The sequence below is a fragment of the Zeus faber genome (genome assembly GCF_960531495.2).
Source record: "Zeus faber genome assembly, chromosome: 17".
NCBI classification, from domain to species: Eukaryota; Metazoa; Chordata; class Actinopteri; order Zeiformes; family Zeidae; genus Zeus; species Zeus faber.
In genome coordinates, this window is record NC_137204.1 from 5,927,219 (window position 1) to 5,943,389 (window position 16,171).

Consider the following 16,171-nt stretch of genomic DNA (forward strand, 5'->3'; position numbering starts at 1 on the left):
ACGGAGGTGGAAGCTGCTGCGCGCACCGAAGGGACGAGGACTTTGATTGACAGCCGGAGGAGGCACGGAGCGCCCCGTGCGGCGTCTGCGCGGAGCCCCGCTAATCGCCCGCCGCACAGTCCTTGTCGACCCCCCCCCCCCCCCCCCCCCCCACGCACTGCAAAGTAGGGCACGCCGAAGGAACGGAACGGCCCGGGCGGTGTTCCCGAGCATCCGCCGATCAGACGGAGCCGAGGACGCGCCGTGTGTGGAGCGGCGGAGTGAGAGTGTCGAGGAGCAACCTTGAGTCTTTTTAACTATTTGGAAATAGGGATTCGCAAAAAAAAAAAAAAAGAAAGAAAGAAAGAGATTAAAAGATCAGTTTGTTTATCCCGGGAACAAACCTCCAACGCGGTGGCATCTCCTCACCTGGACCCCCCCCCCGGGTACACGTCCCCAGCGTCGCGGACGCGGTCCGTTTGGGGAAGTTTGCGGGTCTCGGTGCGGCAGCGGAGGGACCGCGCCGCCGCCCCTGCCTCAATTGGAGGCGTCGGGATAACGCTCCGATTTCCTGAAGACAACTCGGCAGGGATTGAAGTTCTCAAAGTGAACGGCAGTGAACCCTTAGAGCACCTATCTATGGAGTAAAACCGGGAGGAACAATTAAAAAGAAGCTTCTCTTTCCTCCGCTGTGCCGCCTGCGATCGCCAGGCGGGTCTTGGATCCAGATTCTCCGGAGGATGGTAAATGACCGATGGGGAATCATGAACAGCTCTTCAGAACTCGAAGATGGGACTCGGCATAAAAATCAGGTACGTGGAAAATAAAGAAAGAAAGAAATAAATAGATAGATAGATAAATAAATAAATAAAAGGGGGGGAAAAGCCCACGGTGCGTGCGTAATGTGTTGGCGCAGCGTTTGGGGTTTGGGGGTTTGGTTTGGCGCACACCTCGGGCAGACCAGTGTGTTGTTGCAGATGAGCTTTCCAACTCCCCCACTTCTTGTTGCTGTCACGGTGTCTAAACCTACCCCGTGGATCACCCGGTCCCCCGCCCCAAAAAAAAATAAAAATAAAAAATCTTGACGCAAACGACAATGTTTGTCCGTGTAGGATAAACCGAGTGGGGATGCTGAGCGGGTTTTCGTGGATGGGGTGGCGGTCTTTGCGCCTCCTGTCTTTTCAAAACCCTATTTCCCGTCGGTTATGGAGTCTCATGTGCAGCATTTCCAGTGGTCAATCAAAACGCACTCCCTTATTTCCCAGTAAACCCAAAATCATCCCATAGCGCATGGTCCCCTGGTCTCTATGGTGCGTTGCAGCTGAGAGAAAAATAATCACTTTTGGGGTTGAGTCAGTGCGTGTTCACAAGGTCAGCAAATGGGTTGAAGAAGCCTTTAGCCTTTGTGCGCGCACGTGTGTATGTGCGTGCGTGTGCGTGTGCGTATAATGCATGCACATTGGAAAAAATATTAGATTGGTGGCACTAGATGCATTTGTTAAACCTATGTATATATTTTAGGTTTTCCTGATTTCTCAATTTCAGGTTGAGAACACGTTGAGAAATCGATTGAAGCAAATGTCATCTTTTTTTTTCATTGATCCATTGACTCTAATTGTTCACTGCGTTGCTGTGTGCGTGTGTGTGTGTGTGTGTGTGTGTGCGTGTGTGTGTGTGTGTGTGTGTGTGTGCGTGTGTGTGTGCGTGTGTGTGTGTAATGAGTAACTGCCGATGGAGTAACTGCCGACTCTAGATACTCCTTCACCAGGAGCCTATTTCACAACAAATAGCCTCAACATGTGTGTATAATATAGGAACATATAGATTGCCAGATTTTGATATCTGGTATGTAAATTAAAAAAAACAATCAATTGTTGACTAAATGGTTGTGAATCAAAATCAGTTGTCATGGTTTTCACAGTTTCACAGGTCTGTTGGCTATCCTACAAAAAACCTCACTCAATTATAGCTTTTGTCATGGGTGGAAAGTAACAAAGTGCATTTGAACAGTAATTTTGTTGTATGGAATACAAAAGGGATGGAAAACCTGTGCATCTCTACAACCAAATGTGATGTCATGATATTGAACAGATGCTTCTACCTATTTCTGAGTACATTTAACCTGATGCACTCAAATACTTTCTTAAGTGGAATGTTGAACAGAGGACTTTTACTTGACCTTTTCTTATTACTGGTCATTATGTAAAACTTACCATAATTCTCAGTATACATAGATAATATGACTACACTGTTGTTTGTTGAGATGGTCTGATGATACTGCCATGGTAGAAGGCAGACGTGTCATGTCAAATGTGGAAGATGGTAAATGGTGGTAAATGGTGGTAGATATGGGGAAAAGGAACAATTTTACCCTGATCACCACTATCAATCCATTTCCCCCAGTTGTATGATGCAAACACGTGTAAACACATGCACAAATTGACTCAACTGTTTATATTTAGGTTTCATTCCCTTTATATACAGTATATATCTTGTTTTGCAACTTCTACTTGCTCTTGAGTGATTTGGGGACTATTTAATTGGGTGTTGTGGGTGTGCTGTCTTCCACGTATGTGCTTTTGTTTTGGGACCCTTGATTATATTAGACAAACTTTGAAGCTCAAAGATGTAAATCACATTTGGTATAAATTGGTATCTACATGTATCTATTTAATCAAAATAGCCACCGTAGCTAATGCTTTAAAGCATTATATAGCATTAGCAATGCTTTATACATAGAACGATTCACATCAGCAATCATTTAAATTTAAATTCATTTATTTTAATGGCAATGGCAACAAGCCAATGGCAAAGAAACTGGTTGCAGTGCACTAAGAGGAGAGCATAATTTTTAGTTATTACTCATGATCCTCAACAGAACAAAGGGTGAAACTAAATGTATCAGTCATCATCATCATCATCATCATCATCATAATCATCAACCCGATGAACTGTGCTCCGTCTCATCATTTCATCTCTCCACCTTCATCCCTCTCGCATTTGTATAATGTCAGCACATACGCTCCACACACACACACACACACACACACACACACATACACACACACACACACACACACACACACACACAGTTGAGCTGGAACCCACTAGGGTCTGATGGGTTGGAAGCGATCAATAACACTCTGAGCACTCCGAACTTTTCTAAAGAAGTGAGGGGACTGCGTGGATGTGTGTGCGTGTGTGTGCATGAGCAGAATACCTTAAGATACAGCTGTGACTTGCCTCCATACAATTTAACATGCACACACACACACACACACACACACACACACACACACACACACACACACACACACACACACACACACACACACACACACACACAGGATGGTCCACACAGACCCCACCCCCCACGGTAAGGGAGGCATGTCAAACCACTAGAGGGCTGGTGGACCATTCTGGTTGCTTTATGCCTAGTTGACTTATCCCTCTCATCGTTGGTGATTCGTCTTCCAAAACAATCCTTTAAACGTGGAAAATAAAACATTTTTTTCTATAACAGTATATGAAATGTATCCTACGGTTGTCCGTCTTTGTGTGTGTGTCTTGCGGGGCCGGCTGATTTGTGGGCAACCTTGTCCGACTAATGAACCTGCTGAGCTGGCTGGAGGTACGTGGGGAGGGAGGCCATGCGAAGTGGAACCAAGCCGGCCAAAAAGTGCCTCCTGGTTCACTGGGCCTGTGATTTCCCTGCGGGTGAATGACAGCAGAGCAGCTCTAACAACCTTAGATCTGTTCCGCCCTGTTCCTTACTGGCCCTAACCCTCACACCTCCAAACTTCTCCAGCATACTAACAGAGCTGCATGCATTACCTTTCCCCTCCAGCTCCATGCAAATTCAATCATGGAAGTACACTCTGATCATTTTTCATTTCTCCATCTGCGCATGCGTAGTTCGATTTTGGGCTGACAAGCAATTCATTATTTTAAACAAATCATATTTATTCACCAAAAAAATTCAACAAAAAACACAACAAAGACTCAGAAGTAGGAGAGCAGACCATTCAAGGGTCGTGGCTGGAGTGGACTCAAACTCTGGCCGTGATTAGTTAAGGACAATCTACTTCTGTGATATTTGAATTCAGTTCTTCAGTTCTTTGGTTCATTGATCACACCCGGAGGAGATTTTAATCCTTTTGGTGGATCACCTTTCTTCTCCATTGATCACAGGCACTTTGTTCATCTGCCGTGAAATGTGCAAAGATGTAAACCGCTAAATAGATGCAGGGGTTACTGGTTTGGCCTTAATGCCATTAATGGGAGGAATGTTATTAAATCCAAGTAACCCAAACCTTGATGTGTTAACTGTGACAGCACTAAACGTACTATGTGTGTGTGTGTGTGTGTGTGTGTGTGTGTGTGTGTGTGTGTGTGTGTGTGTTAGCCGTTAAAATGAATACATCACATCCTACATCTATCCAATAGTTTCAGAAAGATTGGTCACACAATGGTTCTCAGGCAAAATCACAAGTACAGATTCTTTCTTTTAAAGGGTAACTTAAGTTAACTAATTTAGGGTAACTTTCCATATTCACCAATTTTCCTATGTTTGGAATTTTCTCTCAGGCATTACTGTCATATAGTCATGTACACACTGTTCTACCAGGCTAACACAGAATAATACTAATAGTTTTTGACTCAAGGATTTGAATAAACTTTAATATAAATTTATTAATATAACATTATATAACATTGTCCCATTATTTATATTAGCACTTCTTAAGGTATTTAATTTAATTGGCTATTGAGGCTTTTGTGCAATACCGGAACATGAGGCGTTTTTGGCCCAAACAGTTTTGGGGAATCCCCGAGGAGAACTAGGAACTGGGGAGGTCCCTCGAGAACGAGAAACCTTCACTTTTTTTCCTGTTGCATTCGCACCGGCAGTAGGAACGCTGACGTGACGCCAGCCAATGGGGTTTCAGCTTTAGTTTCGTGTTGTATAATAGTCTGTAAACTTGAACTTATTTCACCTTATCAGCCCACCAAAATCTGTTGCTGAACAAATTTGAGGCAAGAAAAAAGCAATCCACTTGCTGAATCTTCACTCGTATTAGATCTACGAAAGGTAATTTAAAAGTTTGTTCTGACTATCTTAGGCAAGGGCTCACATCAGGACAGCGTTGGAAAATACAATAAAATAAATGAAATAAACACATCTACTAATGAAAAAAAAATTGCTATTTTTATTGGTTATTGTTTTTATTGGTGCAAAGTGTACATGGGCTGGTCGCCGCCCTGAGCGGTGCGACGTGGTTAGGGCATACTAGTCAAGGATATGTTCGAGTCCGCAGCGAGGCTGGGGCGGAGGGTTTTTTTTAATTTTTGTTTTTGTTTTTTTGTAAATCAATAAATTAAGTGTATACATAGACACGTTTACTTTGTATGAATGGTCTTATTTTTGGTTGAAGTTCTTGGTTGTTGTTACCATTTTACAGGGGTTGCCGGTGCTGCATTGTCTCATGCGTTGGACCAATCACCGTGAAGTTATGTCACTGAAGGTTCCTCTTGCGCCGGTTCGTCCCTGCCCTGGAGTAGGAGCTAAAAAAGTACCTCAAGAATGGCGTTCTCAGTGTGGACACAAAAAAGATCTTAGAACTATGAAAAAGTTCCTGCGGTGCGAAAACACATATAAGTGTCCACACCTCAAAGTGCAAATTACCCCAGCCCCCTACTTTTGGAAACAACATTTAATACCAATTTAATACCCAACGTGTAGTCATTTTTTCTGTTTGTGTTGTGTTATTTCGCATTGGCAAGTCCCTTTATTACACTGTAGACACTGTTAAAATTTTATTATTATTATTATTACCTCTGAAAGCAGGACTGTTCCCCCACCTTGTGAAAATCCTCATAATGCCATTTTTATGAATGACAATTCCGGAGAAATGGGGCGTTATATGGCATTTCCTAGTTGTCAGTTATGTTAATATACAATTCTAATTAATGTCCCCTTATGAAAGAACTGGCCACCTGCTCATGTAAGTTTATAATTGTGACAAGAAAATGTATTTCATATGTTGTTGTTGTTGTTGTTGTTGTTAAGCATAAAGCCAACTCCCAAAAAGTCTGTGTAAAAAAAACCCAACAAATTAATTTAGTCAAGGATTAATTTGTGAGAGCTGGCTTACGACGATTAACATGATTCATGCTCATTACTATTTGCTATTGCTTTCTGGAATAGTTGCTACTTAATAGAGAGGTGTTTTGTGTAAGGTGTAAAGTGTATGTGACACACTGCAGCCGATTTCATCTCTTCAGGGGTTAAAACATTGCAGCCAGCTTGCTGCCATAGTAGATTCTTAAAATGGAGTGTCACTAACCCAGCAACAACCACTCCATCAAGCACATTTATTTCATGGTCATCTCACAACTACTAATGGTATGCGAGCAGGCCAGTTTCTTCCTTGGTCAACATCAAATCACTTTTTGGAGTCACGTTATACTACGCACAAGTGTAAAATGACATCGAAAGATTCAAGAGTCGGCTAGAGTTGGGGTCGAGATCCAGTTTTGCCGGTCCGCTCCGGTGTCCGAGCTGAAACCCGTTGGATTTTACGCAAAACCGACTGCCAAACTGCCATTTCTCATTTTGGTATGATCGTTTTGCCCCAAATAAGACGGTTTCCTTTCCTGGAAATACGTCTGGAAAAAGTAAGGTTGTCTTATATCTGGTGTCCAGACTTTTAAATTACAATATACGGAAGAATAATAAAACAATAAACGTCCCCATTAGGAGTAGTGTATGTAGTGCATGTATACGGTATGGTACCCTACAACTGTGCAACACTCCGTCCTCGTCCAATCCGCCACTCGCTCTCCATTGCTGTTGTAGTTCACTGGGAACCCAAAATGTTCCCATGCTTCAACTGATGTTGCATTGCTGGGAGTCTGGAACTGGGCCAAAATACTTTGTAGTCTGCGTTCCCATGCTTTTTGCCCAGAAGATTGAAAAAAACAGATGGGAGTGATTATGTAGATAATGTAGACTTTTTTGATGCAAGACTCGCAAACAATTGACTCGTAGCGAACAAATCTTTTAAATTTGTTTAAGCTGAATCTCCAAAAAGAACCAAACTTCTCACCACTAGTCGACTGGGTCTATTGTTGCGTTCCATTTGAACTGGAAAGTCGGATTTTCCGAGTTCCCAGTCGGAAATTTCAACGGGAACGCCCCCTGAAAGTCAGAAGACCCTCACAGCAACCAACCTCAAAATCCAAGATGGCTGCTCCACGTATCAATAATAAATGAAAGCTGTAGTATCAGGGCTGTAACGGCTGTTCTTGTTGTTCTTATAATAAGTCTATTTGGAAGTGAACATGTACATGTTCATGGACCCCCAGACGAGCATTCCATTCCACGGCCCCATATTTGTTCTGAAGTTCTCACAATTTTGAGTGTTCACGTGAAGCTGTCTCACACACTCCAGCCCATGGTTGCGGTAACCCTCATCTGAGAATGCAAAACAATGGAACACACGAGGAGGAACCCTGAATGCAAGCTTGAGTCCAGCTCTGAAAACCCTTTCACACATCACGCCGAACATCACGTTTGAATCCGACAAACTTGCTGTGCAGGAATGCGTGACCTGTTCAGCCAATTTGTAATCATGAATTCCAATTTCCTGAACTTTCATTAGACAAAATAAAATGCTTAAAGGCTTCCTTTAGTGCTGACTGTTTACAAATACACATGATAGCTCTTTAGCTACTCAGGGTATCGCCTCTCCCTTCAAGCACTGTTTAGCACACATCCAGTACAAAGTTCTATTCTATTCTATTTATTCACATCCCTGGTTCATGCTCAAGTTTGTTTACAATGTCACTTCATGTATCCAAATTAATCCAAATGTTGTTAATTCATTTGTTCTACTCTTTCAGTTTTTTAATGATTGACATGTTTCATAATGCATTTATACACCGATCAGCCACAACATTAAAACCATTGACGGATGAAGTGAATAGCATTGATCATGTCGTTCCAATGGCACCTGTCAGTGGTTAGCACCTACCAAAAGTGGTCCAAGGAAGGACAACCGGTGAACTGACGACAGGGTCATGGGTGCCCATGGGCTCATTGATGTGCATAGGGAGCAAAGACTAGCCTGTCTGGTTCGATCCCACAGAAGAGCTACTGTAGCACAAATTGCTGAAAAAGTTAATGTTAATGGCTATGATAGAAAGGTGTCAGAACACACAGTGCAGACCTGCCAACTTGCAGGCATTTTGTGTACCAACTATGCAATTCTTAGTCAAATTACGCAGGTACGAAATGCCAGCTGAAACTAAGCAAAAAAAAATAATAATAATTATATATATATATATATATATATATATATATATATATATATAATTGTAATTCAATGACAGAAATCAATCAATACCGTACATTTATTGGGTATTTAAACTACATCCCTCGGAGTGGACCAGATGCTATGACCTCTTGAACTTGACCTGTGTTTCTGTAAGCCCTCCCTCTCCTCTCGCTCAACATCCTCTGATATGCAGCGGTACTTTATTATCCACTGAGGTGTAACGCTGCATTGTGAGGTAAAATGGGAAGTGGGAGGGTTATAATAAAGCACAAAAATGTAAAGGTAAACAAAGAAGATTAGATAAATTATTTAATTATCACCTGACAACATTCTAAATTCTGCAGACAAAGTATCTATCGCTGTCACAGCGGACTCTTTTTCGAGACTTGAATCTCGATGAGTCACTCAGTAAAACGAGTCGTTCGATTTGAATCACTTAGTTTAACGCACAGTGAGCAAAGGAGGACTTCCAGTGTACCAGAGTGAAAGGAGTCGGCCATTTATTTTATTTGTTCATTTTTCGTAATGACTTAATAAACCGGCCTTAAACACCAGATCCAATTGGGATAAGTCCTATAAGCTCACCAGCGGACACCTTGCACACACACACAGACACACACACACAGACACACACACACACACACACAGACACACACACACACACACACACACACACACACACACACACACACATGCACACACCACCACACCTGCTTCGAATGCACCCCAGCACCCTCCTGGTTGCATTCCTCTCCTTTCCTCCCTCATTTACTGCCATTACTATGACAGGAAGAGGCCACATACCCAATTGTTGTTCTAGTTTTCCTGGACCTGATTAACTCTGTTTTTCAATACATGTTGTCGTCCAATGTTTATGTTTCCGTGTAAATGTTGTTCGGTTCTGTGTTTATTTGTCTCACCCGTGGTGATTCTCCCCCTCTTGGAGTAGTGATCAGTTGTTTATAGACCCAAACATGATAAAATAGTTCTCCAAAGAGGGGGATTGGTGGTGGTTCTATATAACCAAAAACTGTGCTCTTGTCATTCTACAGGTCAACCACAGAGTTATTACAGCAGTTCTTGATGATTTAAGAATTAATATTATTATTTAATATATATAATTATTAATATATATATAATATATATATTATTATTTATTAAGAATTAATAAAGAGTTGCATTGCAGGTTAAGAACTTGAACTCCACTTGCAGACTAACTCTGTCCTGGATGCAATGGCAGACCAATTCTCTGTGTTGTATGCCCAACATGCCGACAGCACAGGTTCATTTTATTTTAATTTTTTTGTTTATTTATAATAATAATAATAAGAAGAAGAATTAAAAAAAAGAAACTTGGTGACAGTCCCATATTCAAATTTTATTGGAACTCTGTGACAGTTTCATGTTCTATTATTGTTCCATAGTTAATAATGAACAATAATAAACACAGTGTCAAAATCAGCAACTTCACTATTGTGGTAGCTGAAAATTGCAGCGGTAGTCCATATGTGCAGCTATCCTATTACATGAGCGTGATCAGATCACGGGATGTATTTGTCATCGATGTACAGCAGATAGCTGAAATAGGAATCGGCCAAGAAAATTGCAATCGGTGCATCTCTAGTTGGTGAACATGTTTGGTAACTTTACAAAATTTCAAGGGGTATATCCCAATGAGATGAATGTGTGTGCTGTATATAGTTAGTCTTAGAAGCTCGCATACGATGTGATGAGCCTCGTTATGAGATTGAGTCATTGTTACACTATTGTGGTTCTCAAAATATTTTCCTAAGGATGGCAGGTCTGCGCAGTGCATCGCAGCTTGCTGCGTATGGGGTTGCGTAGCCGCAGACCGGTCACAGTGCCTATGCTGACCCCTTTCCAGCGCCGAAAGCACCTACAATGGGCACCTGAGCGTCCAAACTGGACCATGGGGCAATGGAAGAAGGTGGCCTGTTCTGATGAATCAAGTTTTCTTCTACATCATGTGGATGGCCGGGGTTAGGGTCTGATCGGATCGAGCATCTGTGGGATGTGCTGGAACAACAAGCCCGATCCATGGTGGCCCCGCCTCACAACTTACAGGACTTAAAGGATCTGCTGGTAAGGTCTTGGTGCTGATACCATAGGACATCTTTTGAGGTCTTGTGGAGTCCATGCCTCAATGGGTCAGAGCGGTTTTGGTGGCACGGGACAAGCTACACAATATTAGTGGTTATTAGTGTTGGTTTTGTGGCTGATTGGTACTTTGTTCAACTCCCGCTGGTTTCATGAAACTTGCATTAATTCATACCGTAAGGAATGATGACCATGAAATTTCTTCAAATATTTATTTGCACATAGACTCGACTTCCACTACCCAGATAATTCTTTATGAGCCCACCCAATGAGATTTTTGAAGTAATGGTATTTTAATTGAACTACAGCTTATATGAGTGTGTCAGCTTAGGGATACAATGCAAATGCATTCCAAAAAATAACTGTAATTGCATATGCATTGAATTGCTGTCAGGGTACATTCACACTGCAGGTGCAAGTGGCCAAGATGGTACAAGAAGCCCAGTATAAGTGCCAGGTGGCAGTATGGTTTTGGGTATAAAATATGTATCGATGGATCAGTATAAATGATTACTATGGGTTATAACTATTATACTACTATTATATCCATATTATAACTAAGTTATAATATCTTAACATATAATATTTTTATAAAACAGATTTTTGTTTCAGAGAAACTGTCCACATCCACGGCCCCACCACAACTGCTGGCTCCCATCCCACACCGACAGCAGCCGTGGCTGCACGGAAATGCTGAAGTTAAAACCCTGGCTCTTTTTTTTTTGCCTCCTCATCCTCATCTCCATTAGCGGAGACATTAGCAGCTGGCCTTCTCTGAACATTAACTTCAAAATTAAAGCAGAAGCTGTAACTTCAGTGACTTCCATTTAGTTTTTTATTTCCTTGTGAATGTCACTCGGGTTAATGTGCGTGACGGGTGTGACGTCTTTCATTATTATCAGATTTTGGCAACATTAAAACATGAACATGAACAACCAAACCTCAGCAATAAATCAGAATTGAGCACCAAGTTCCTGTTGTGCCAAGGTAGCCTTACTTAGTGACTATTTGTGCGTTGAGTTATTGATTTATGTATATCAATGCATTTTTAAGGGAATAAATGGGGTAATATTCATTAAATAAGCAAGATCAATCTCAAACATTTACAGATTTCTGTTTTTGATTGTCTTGATTCTCTTGTCTCTTGTTCCTTGTATTATTTCAATGTTTCGAGAGGCTGATTAAGGATAACATCTGCGCCTCCCTTCCCCGCACCTTGGACCCGCTGCAGTTCCCGTACCAGCAGAACAGATCCACGGACGATGTGGTCTCCCAGGTACTGCACACCACGCTCACGCAGCTGGATGGCCGGAAGTGAGCCTATGTGAGATTGCTGTTCATCGATTATAGTTCAGCTTTCAACACCATAGTCCCCACCAGACTGGCTGTCAAGCTGCGGGAGCTAGGACTGAGCACTCCGCTGTGCGCCTGGATCCTGGACTTCCTCACAGCCCGGCTCCAGGTGGTTAGGGAGGGGAGACATATGTCCAGCTCCGTCACTCTGAATACAGGATCCCCCCAGGGCTGCGTCCTGGTGCGTTGTGGTGGGCCTGATCAACGATGATGATGAGAAGGCCTACCACGAGGAGGTGGCTGACCTGTCACTCTGGTGCCAGGACAACAGCCTCCTCCTGAACGTCAGCAAAACCAAGGAGCTGATTGTGGACTTTAGGAGGGGAGTACAACCAAGGACGCGGGCACCGTTGGTGATTAATGGGACTTCTGTCGACAGGGTGAGCAGCTTCAAGTACCTGGGAGTCCACATCACGGAGAATTTAGCGTGGACTACACACACAGACACTCTGGTGAGAAAGGCGAGGAGGCATCTTTACCACATCAGGCAGCTGAAGAAATTCGGGGTCTCGGTGAGGATCCTTAAGTCCTTCTACTCTGGAGCAGTGGAGAGCATCCTGACAGGCAACGTCACTGCCTGGTTTGGGAACTGTACTGCTCAGGACAGGCGGGCCCTGCAGAGGGTGGTGCGTTCAGCTGAACGTACCACTGGAACTACCCTCCCCCCCTTGCAGGAGTTATACACCAGGAGGTGTAGTAGCAGAGCCCGTAGGATCATGAAGACTCCTCATCACCCCAACAACGGACTGTTCCAGCTGCTGTGGTTAGGCAAGCGCCTCCGCAGTAACACAGCGAGAACAGAGAGACTGAGACAGAGTTTCTTCCCGCAAGCCATAAGAACTGAACTCACCAGGGGTCCTCACCGAGACACTCACATGGGCCCCACTGCATTACTGTAATGTATGTAGCACACTTTACTGCAAGTTACTGTATCACTGTTCAAGGTAACTGCATACTGCGCTGCATTGCTGTTCTGTTCGGTGTTACTGTATTGCTATGTTGTACTGTTGTATACTGTACTGTATATGTCCATACTCACTTTATTCACATGCACTTTACTGCCTGTATCTGTATATACAAATAGCCTATCCCATATACATAACTCTATTCCCTTTACTTCTATTTTGTACCCCCACTCTGAATTATCTTTTTGAGTCTTATTTTATTTTTATTTTATTTATGTTATTCTATTGTATCACTAACTGCATTACGTTTTATTAATCAGTTAGTTTCAATTAGTTAGCTAGGTAGGAATGAGGTTAGCTAGTATGTTCGGTTTAGTAACTGTTGTGCATAATCTCCGGGTGTGTTGCAAAGACATTTCACTGCATATATATATATAAACGCATGTACAGTATATGTATGTGACAAATAAACCTCTTGAATCTTGAATCTTGAATCTTGATTTTGATTTGTTTTTAATAACAAGATAGCAAATTTTAATGAATATATAACACACCATAAAGCACCGGGTTTGTGAAGTCCAGAATAATCCTCTCCACTCACTGGAGTATGAACAGTAGGCAGATTTGATGTCATGCACCGGTGTTACTGCAAATCTGGTCGGCTTTGGGGCCATTCTGATGATGTTTTCAACCGACAGTCTTCCCTGACTTGCATGGGGCTTTGTGACCATGCTATGTTTCCATTACATCAGCATCGCCACTCTTTCAACCTGTGTATTTTTTGCTCTTCTTCACCAGAGGATGAATTATGTTCAACGTTGTCCTCAATTTCGGACGCTTCCTCCTCTATTTCACTGTCACTGTCTAAGATTAGAGTGAAGGCTTCATTGACTGGGAATCTTCTGCTCATGATCCTCTTCTTGCAATTGCTTCTGTGTGTGTGTGACTGAGTGAGTAAATAGTGAGCGTTGGTAACATTTTTGAAGATTGAATATATTTTTTACCTTTCGTTCAAATAAGAGGGGATGGTCTTTATATTTTTATTGAGAGCTGTGTGTGTGTGTGCGAGAGAGAGAGAGAGAGAGAGAGAGAGAGGGAGAGAGAGAGAGAGAGAGAGAGAGAAATAAAGACCCTCTTATTTATACTAGCTGCTAGTTCATAAAGGCCTATTCTTCTTTGTGGTCTTAGGGCCAAAATTTGAAAATTGGGTGGAAAGTTCTTATAGATATAAACAAAAACATCAAGATGTCAATATTATGTATAGAAGTTCATGACCACAAATTAGAGGTCATGAATTTCTATACAGAATTAGTTACCTGGCCTCAGGCTGAAACAAGGACTGTATGTTAACCAGTATTTTAGTTATGATAGTGATGATAAACACCTACATTTGGATCAAATCTGTCCAACATAATACAAGGGTTAAAAAAAAAAAGTATTGATGTGCCTCTAATGGTTTCGAAAGATTTCACGGCATTCTCCTTCTTTAGGTTGGCGTAAGTGTTATTCAGTTGTAGGATCAAAAGTGAAGTGCTTCCCGGCAACGCGGACCCACATTGCTGGCGTGAAGGTGTGAATGTGCGAGAGCAGAGATTGTGTTGGTGGATCAAAGTGGTAATGAGCCATTACTGAGAACTTGTTACATAGATGAAGTGCTCTTTCCCATCGAAAGTGATTCAGTGTCTTAATGGGTCAGGAGCAGTTTTGTGATGTTGGTTCAGCCTCCGCCCTGGTGGGGGCCATTTTGTACAATGTAGATAGCAGGGCTCGGTCAGACTGAAGGTTATAAATGACGGCAGCTCTCCCCTGTGCCTTTGGCCCTGTTCTTCTTTTTTCTGCCTTTGTTATCTGACCCTCACTCTCCTCCCTCCCTCATCCCCATTCTCTCACTTTCCAGCTCTCTTGCTGACATGGTTGTGGGGGCTGGGTGCGGCTGGTGGTGTTTCGACATAAATTTATCGGTGTGGCAAAGTGGCTAAGACATCTTGAAAGGCAGATAGAAGGAGAGACATGCAAAAATGCAGAAAGTAATCAAAGGACAGGAAAAGTGAAATAAAAAAACAAAACAAAGGCTGTGCATTCTGTCATTCAGAATGTAGAACGGCCTGCTATTCTGAGTGACATAGAATCAAAGAGGTGGACATTACATTGGGAAAAACAGTGGGCTGTGGCTATCTTGTACCTCAGGCAAGCTAGAGGGACGTGCGCTTTGCAGGAGGATGCAAATATATGCTGATCGCTCAAAGTTTATTCCCACACGACAGCAGCAAGATGGTGTTATTAAGGAAATGCCATTCAGTCGGAGGACTGAGTGGAAAGGCACGCTCTCCCTGAAGTCTCTCTCTCTCAGACTGGCTGCAAAAAAAATCACGCCACAAATCATCATCAAGGCAACGACACGGCCAACATACACGCCATAATTAATCAGCAACTATTTGGTTCTCAATACTTTAAACTGCCACACAAACTGCATTTTTGCCTTACTTATGGATGCTGTTTGTTTCCCTATGCATTCATATGTGCATTCATGACAAAATGTACGTATGTATGTTAACACGCATTGAGTGAACTTGGGGAAAGCACAGTTGGGTGCGGAAAATATTGACTGATCTGTCTGCAAGCTGAGACAGAATCTCACTGCAGATAAACAAAGAGCAGCATGGGAGATAGATAGATAGGTAGAGGGAGGGAGGGATAGAGGGAGGGACAGACAGACAGACAGACAGACAGACAGACAGACAGATAGATAGATAGATAGATAGATAGATAGATAGATAGATAGATAGATAGATAGATAGACAGATAGATAGATAGATAGATAGATAGATAGATGAAAATGCAGTTGGGGTTAGTTAAACATAAGCCCCAAAAAACCAACAATATAAAAATAAAAAAAACGTATATAAAAAAATCGCTAGCAGAAGATAGATTAGAGCAGCGCAGATGGCAGGAAATGATCCAGAGGAGGAGGTGAAGGACGAGGGAGCTACCAGTCTGGCGCACGTGTTACCCGCATCAGCCGTCTTGATAGACAAGCAGCCGGAGCGGCTCCCATGACAGATAGGTCACTATCTCCATATCTGCGGCCACAAACTGTCCAATTTCCTCCTGGTGATTTTGATCGGAGAGTAATAGACCTCCCATTCAAGTGGCGCCCGAGCCCGATCAAAGAAAATATGTTGCCGTCAAAAACCGAGACCAGAGCTCCCGCCACGAAATGGACACTTTCTTTGTTTCACAACCAGGCGATTAATCAAGACTCCAAACTACTCATGCGAGTATACTCAGGGTACATGTATATGGAGACACTCCACACAAGCGCTCATTGTTTATGTTAAACTGAGTTTGTTCCGTCCCAACAGTAAATAATAAGGAAATTAATCAGCCTCTACAAGCCAGTGAATAATTTATGACAAATGGGTGAAAAAAAAAAAAAAATCAAGCAGCCGATCTGGTGTAGCCACAGGATCTGGAGTGGAG

General features: G+C 42.5%; 1 protein-coding gene across 1 annotated transcript in view; it reads left to right on the forward strand.

Annotated features, from left to right (window-relative positions):
• Positions 1-719: 719 nt before the first annotated feature.
• fibcd1b (fibrinogen C domain containing 1b) overlaps positions 720-16,171 on the forward strand; it is a gene marked incomplete at both ends in the record, with an annotated part of 121,369 nt that continues 105,917 nt past the window's right edge. Inside the window, one exon of the mRNA XM_080018431.1 lies at positions 720-791. Coding sequence (XP_079874557.1) covers positions 720-791 — 72 coding nt within the window. The remainder of the gene's footprint in view (positions 792-16,171) is intronic.